The 5,732-nt window shown below is 34.2% G+C and overlaps 1 protein-coding gene across 1 annotated transcript; it reads left to right on the top strand.

Moving 5' to 3' along the window:
* The first annotated feature begins 1,712 nt into the window (after positions 1-1,712).
* LOC132162223 (F-box protein CPR1-like) lies at positions 1,713-4,026 on the top strand. Its single transcript, XM_059572486.1, has 2 exons — positions 1,713-1,746; positions 2,899-4,026. Exons 1-2 carry the CDS (start codon positions 1,735-1,737, stop codon positions 4,024-4,026), a joined length of 1,140 nt encoding a protein of 379 aa, XP_059428469.1. The 5' UTR covers positions 1,713-1,734.
* Positions 4,027-5,732: the final 1,706 nt, after the last annotated feature.

The following is a 5,732-nucleotide window of genomic DNA, read 5'->3' as shown; positions in this document are numbered from 1 at the left end:
AAAAAAAAAAAAAAAACAATTTTTTGGTTTCCTTTGCCGTCTGGGATTAGTAATATTAACGTTGGACCGATCTTCAATTCCTCTCTTATATAATGGAATTAATTGATGCTAGAATTTCTCCATTCTTCGGATTTGCTATATTAATAAACACTAGAAGCGCCTATTTATCTTCATGATCTACCCAAATAACAAAATGTTGGGAGATATATGTGTTAATTTACTTGCACCACTAGGCTTCCTTTTAATAAAAGGGAATTGTCCTAAAAAGTCCCTTAATTTTGCCTAGGGATCTGAATTTTTAGTTTTGACAATTCGCTAGAGTGTTTAAATAGGTTTTTCCATTAGAATTTTCCTTTTATTCTTTAATGAAAAAACTTGCTACCTTTCATAATGTCCCCACCCCTGCACACCTCCAGGGGATGGCTCTCCACCTGCACCATCCCCTTTGTGACATGGACAAGGGTCGAGCAACCCCCCACCACCCCCTTATGGGCGGAGGCTCCACCCTCCATCTCCTCCCTTTGCGTGGTGGAGGGTGGGAGTAGGATAGATCTCCGTTTTTTTTTGTTCTTTCTATTTTTTTTTTTTTTTGGTGTAATTGCCTATTTGGTATGTGATAGTTTGACGTGTATATAAATACTTATGTCATGTTTTCATTAGTCTGATGTAGACAATATAACAGGAGGCAAGTTTTTCATAAAAGACCGGTCAAAAAATCTGACAAAAAGACCCAATTGTCACTCAAACAAAACTTCATTACTTTAATTGTCAAAATTAGAAATTTGGTTTTTATGTTCCTGCAAAACTCTTGGACTTTTGGGACTTTTCCCTTTAATAAATATTTTGGCCCATTTGGTTTGCGGAATATACCATTAGAATGAAATGGCTATTCCTATAGAATAGTCATTATTTTGTTTGGTAATGGTGTATTTTTAAGAATAGTTATTCTCGTGGGAATTACTAATCCCTTACACACAGAAATAACTATTTATAAAGGAATGGAGAACTTTTTCCAAAAGAAACCAATTTTTTTTCAAAAGTTTCTTTTAACCCTTAATTTTTTTTTTTATTAAAAAAAAAATTAGTTTTTTTTTGTTTTTTGGTTTTTTTTTTAAATAGTGGGGTTTTTGGTAATTTTGCTTCAACACCAACCATAATACATATGTTGTTACCAAATTAAGGAATATGAATAACTATTCTATTACTTCGTTTATTTATAGTAATAGCTATTCATTTTCCTTACAGAATATTTAATCCGCAAACCAAACAAAATCTTAGACTTTCAAAAGATGTATGGCTCCTCTACACCCTCCCTAAAAAAAAATGGCCCTTTGAGAATGATATCATCAGCCCCAAACTTTGAACGTATTGTCTAAATGTAGGCCTAAATCAGTCAGTAACAAGTTGGTTAAAAAAAATGATATAATTTGTAAAAGTAGTGTGTCCAGTGGTCAAACTAATTATGTTTCACGATCAAATGCCTAAATCAAATAGCAGTGAGTTATATAGGTACGCATGGGTTTGGGCCTTGGGCTTCTACTGCATGTACAAATTAGTTAGCCATTTTCTTGAGAATGAAGGGTTTTTTTTTTTTTAATATAAAGAATTGTTCAGTGAAAGAAATTTGAATGTTTTCCATTATTGGTAAGACTCGCACAGGTGCTTGCAAGCCCGTCTTGGTCGAGTCTAGTTGGGCCAGCCTTTGGGCCAAAGTTTTAAAAAGGTCGAAAGTCCATGATGATGAAGGTACGTCTGCCGAGAGTCGAACCCGTGTCTATTGCTCGGAAGGATAGTTGTACCATAAGACAAAAATCACACTAATGTTTTATTTATATATACTTAGCTCTTAGGTAACAATTTTAATTATGCATGTGTGTTTTAATTTTTATTTTTTAATAAGGATTGAGTTTTTTCTTTTCTATTAGGATTTGTTTTTTTTTTCTTATTAGGATTTGTTTTCCTTTTCCAATTATATTTCATTTTCCTTTTCCTTGTTAATTTAGGAGGTGCCTAGTCTATATAAAGACATCTAGATTTTGTTGTTTTTTAAAATTCAGTTTATACTTAGATTTTATTTCTCTGTTTAGGACTTTCTCTTCTCTATTTGTTATTTTCTCTCTTCCTGAGTTTTCTTTTCTATCTTCAATTTTTAGTTTCTGCTGCTATTATACGCTGTCAAAACAATCCTAGTTCTGTGTAGCGTCACGGTCTTTCTTTTTTCTTCTTTTTTTTTTTTTTTTTTTACTAGAAAAAATTATACGAGCAGGACATACGAAAAAATTATACTAGAAACCGGACCTGATCAGGATCCTCCTCAGCGACGCCCTGGGTTGCCCTCTCTTCCCCATTCCACTCCATCCCAAAGCCAAAGGTACGTGGGTTGATCGGATTTCTCAACATCCAACACACATACTACATGGGCTGCGTTTTACACTTCTTCTCTCCTAGTGGTTCACAGAATTTTTATTTATTTATTTATTTTTAAAATTAGTTTTTTGGTTTCCTTTGCCTCTTGACCTTCGCTACAAGCCTACAATCACTACTACAATCACAGCATTGAGGCCACGGACAACATAAGGAAAGAATCCTCAGTGATTTCCACGGAGCCTTTGCCGAGATTTTCGCTAATTAATTAATTATTGGTTGCCCTCTCTTCCGCATTCCACTCCAACACACATAAGAATATGAATAAGAATACTACTTCTGTCGGGTTTTACTTCTGCTCGATCTCCTAGTGGTTCACGGAAAGAAACATCTTTTTTTTTAAAAAAAAAGAAATTAGTTTTTTGGTTTCCTTTGCCGTCTGGGATTAGTAATTCAAATCCTCTCTTATATAATGGAATTAATTGATGCTAACTCTTTGTATTCATTAACAAATTTCTTCTTTCTTCTTTGTAGATGGCTGTACTTCCGCAACACCTCATCACCGATATACTTTCTCTACTACCCGTCAAGTCCCTGTTACGTTTTCAGTGCGTTTCAAAGCCATGGTTTGCTCTAATCCACGACCCATATTTCATCAACGTATATTTCGAGAACAACAACAACAACGGAGAATTAAGTTTCATTGTGGAGACATCTGAGCTGGAGTTGTCATCTCCTCTTAGGCGATGGAAATATGATTACCACTTGGTAAATTTTTCCAATGAGGATGAGTCGATGAGCGAGCCCCTGAAGATCATCCCACCATTCTTTCGTCCACACAACCTCGTGGTAGGCTGTTGCAACAGCTTAGTTTGCATCCTCAACTATGATGACCGATGTTCCCCCTGCAATGATTTTGAAATTTTTATTTGGAATCCATCAATCAAAAAATACAAGAGATTACCTTTGGTGCCTATAGAGCCTATAGAGGATAATCTCCTCCAGCAATCGTTAGCATTCGGGTATGACCCCGTCAACAACGATTACAAGGTTTTAATGATAGTATATGTGATGATTGATTATCGTATGAAGCCCTTAGAAATTATGATATGTAGTCTGAAAGCACGTTCTTGGAGAAGAGTAGAAGATCAATGGCCTTGCAAGGATTCAACTATTTCGTCGGGGCCCGTTTTCTCAAACGGTGCTTTTCATTGGTTGATTGATAGTACTAGAGCAGGGACCCTTCTAGCATTCGATCTCATTACTGAGAAATTTAGAGTGCAAGCCACTCCATTCAAATCTTATTCGATCATGGGTTTGAACGTTTTGGAAGGATCACTATGTGTTTCTGTAAATACTAAGGATCAAGACATTGGCTTACAACGCATTAATGTTTGGACGATGAAGGAGTACGGGGTGGCGAGTAGTTGGAGTCGGCTTTACACGGTGCGTAGGAATTTCCGCCACAGGCGATCATTAGCTTTTTCAAATGACGGTAAAAAGGTTCTAATGCAGAACATGTCTCAAGATCTCTATTGGTATGACACAAACAATAAGACATGGAGCATTGTTTTTAAGAATGTTCGGTGTAATTCTCCAAAGTATTGGGCAATGTCTTGTGTGGAAAGCCTCTTTCTCCTTGATGGTGATAGTGACAATTGAATTCAATGAAGCAAGCATTAATGATTTTTTGTGTTAGAATATTTTATTTTCTTCTTTATTATATCTTTTTGGGATTTATTCTCGTTATATTAGAATTTTTTTTTTCAGCCGCAAGGCATCATGTTTTCCCCAAAAATTTTATCTTTCGAAAGATTCCGAAAGCAAATTGATTGTTCATCTTGAATAATGTTCACAATATGATCTTTGTTGGTACATCAATGGCATCTTTTTTAGCTGGGAAAAAGTATTGCTTTTGCATTCTTAATTGGTGGTGTTGGATGCTTCTTGCATCTGGCATTGGAGATTAGAGATTTTTCTCTTGACATTGACTCCAAAAGAACTCATGGTTGGCATGGTTAGATGTTTTGCATGTAAAGTTGCAGTGGCGTTGGCAGAATTAAAGCACACGCTGCTTCAATAGTTCTAAAGATAAACAAGTGATATAATTATTCTGTTAAACAAGTAATATAATAATTCTGTTTGGAGAAATTTGAATGTATTTAGAATCAAATTTGGGTTACCTTTGTTGTTCTCCAACAAAATACCACCAACAACATATTTCAATAGCACAATATAGACCAACAAAATACCACCAATTAAGTCTACTACAACTAAATATAACCACAACCAAAGATTACAATCTAGTAAGTACTCTATTGCAAAATGCAACTAGTTGGGATGCCTATTGTGGCCCTTGGCATCAATTGTCTCCCGTAACTGGACCCCTCTACGTTAAATGTTCCATACCCATTTAGTTGCTAAATCAAAACATTAGTCACATTCTCCTACGTACACAGATGAAGTATGAAACTCATGACTCAAGATTTTGTTTTAGGGAATTTTATAATGATTATGTGCTAAAGGCCTATGCTTACTAATAAAAAGTATGTTGTTGGGATACATGTTTATTTTATTGAATTAATTTACTTGTGTTATGAATAATTCTATTTATAAGAAAAATAGGATAGGTAAAGTCAGTTTTTTTTTTTTATTTTTTTTTTTTTAAGTGTGTTCTAAAAAATATCTTAATTGAGTTTATGAAAATCTTCCATTTGTTAATTTGTTTTATTTTAATGTGAAATAAAAGCAAAAACAATTTTGCATTTTCAAATCACAGTTAATGAGGTATATATATATAATGCACAATGTTAAAGGCTAAAATCCAATTTTAATGGTCAAACTGCAACTTTTAAAAATTATATTTTCAAATCGCACGGTTTAAAATTACGGACCCAAACGAACCCTAAACTTGGTGCTTCATAAGTCATGGAATTATAGAATACGTGTTATTTTTGTCCAAATGAATTGGACCGTGATCAACATAATTAACGAAAGTCACTAGTTCGAATCTCCTCCCCCTCTTGCGCGAACATGTAAAAAACAAAAAAAAAAAACAGAATTAACTAACAAATTTATCAAATGCATGAATGTGCACCGACCAAAGAACGGGGGCCTTTTTATGTGGCGTGTATAAATACATATTCCTTAAGACTTTCATGTGAATGGGCTTTTTCTATCTCGGTCAAATAGGATGTTTAAAGATATGGCTTGCCACTTATCAAAGGGAGACTGATCATCCTTGCATTGACATAACATTTTGTTTTCTTAAAAAATAAAAAAATAAAAAATCTAATTTAAGAGTTGAGAAGTGTTTAGTTTTATTTATGTGCATTTTTTTTTCATCTTCATACAAAAATGTACAAATT

The sequence above is a fragment of the Corylus avellana genome, chromosome ca9 (assembly GCF_901000735.1).
Source record: "Corylus avellana chromosome ca9, CavTom2PMs-1.0".
NCBI lineage: Eukaryota > Viridiplantae > Streptophyta > Magnoliopsida > Fagales > Betulaceae > Corylus > Corylus avellana.
Note: the sequence above shows the minus strand (reverse complement) of the source record. Positions and strands in the feature narration are given on the sequence as shown.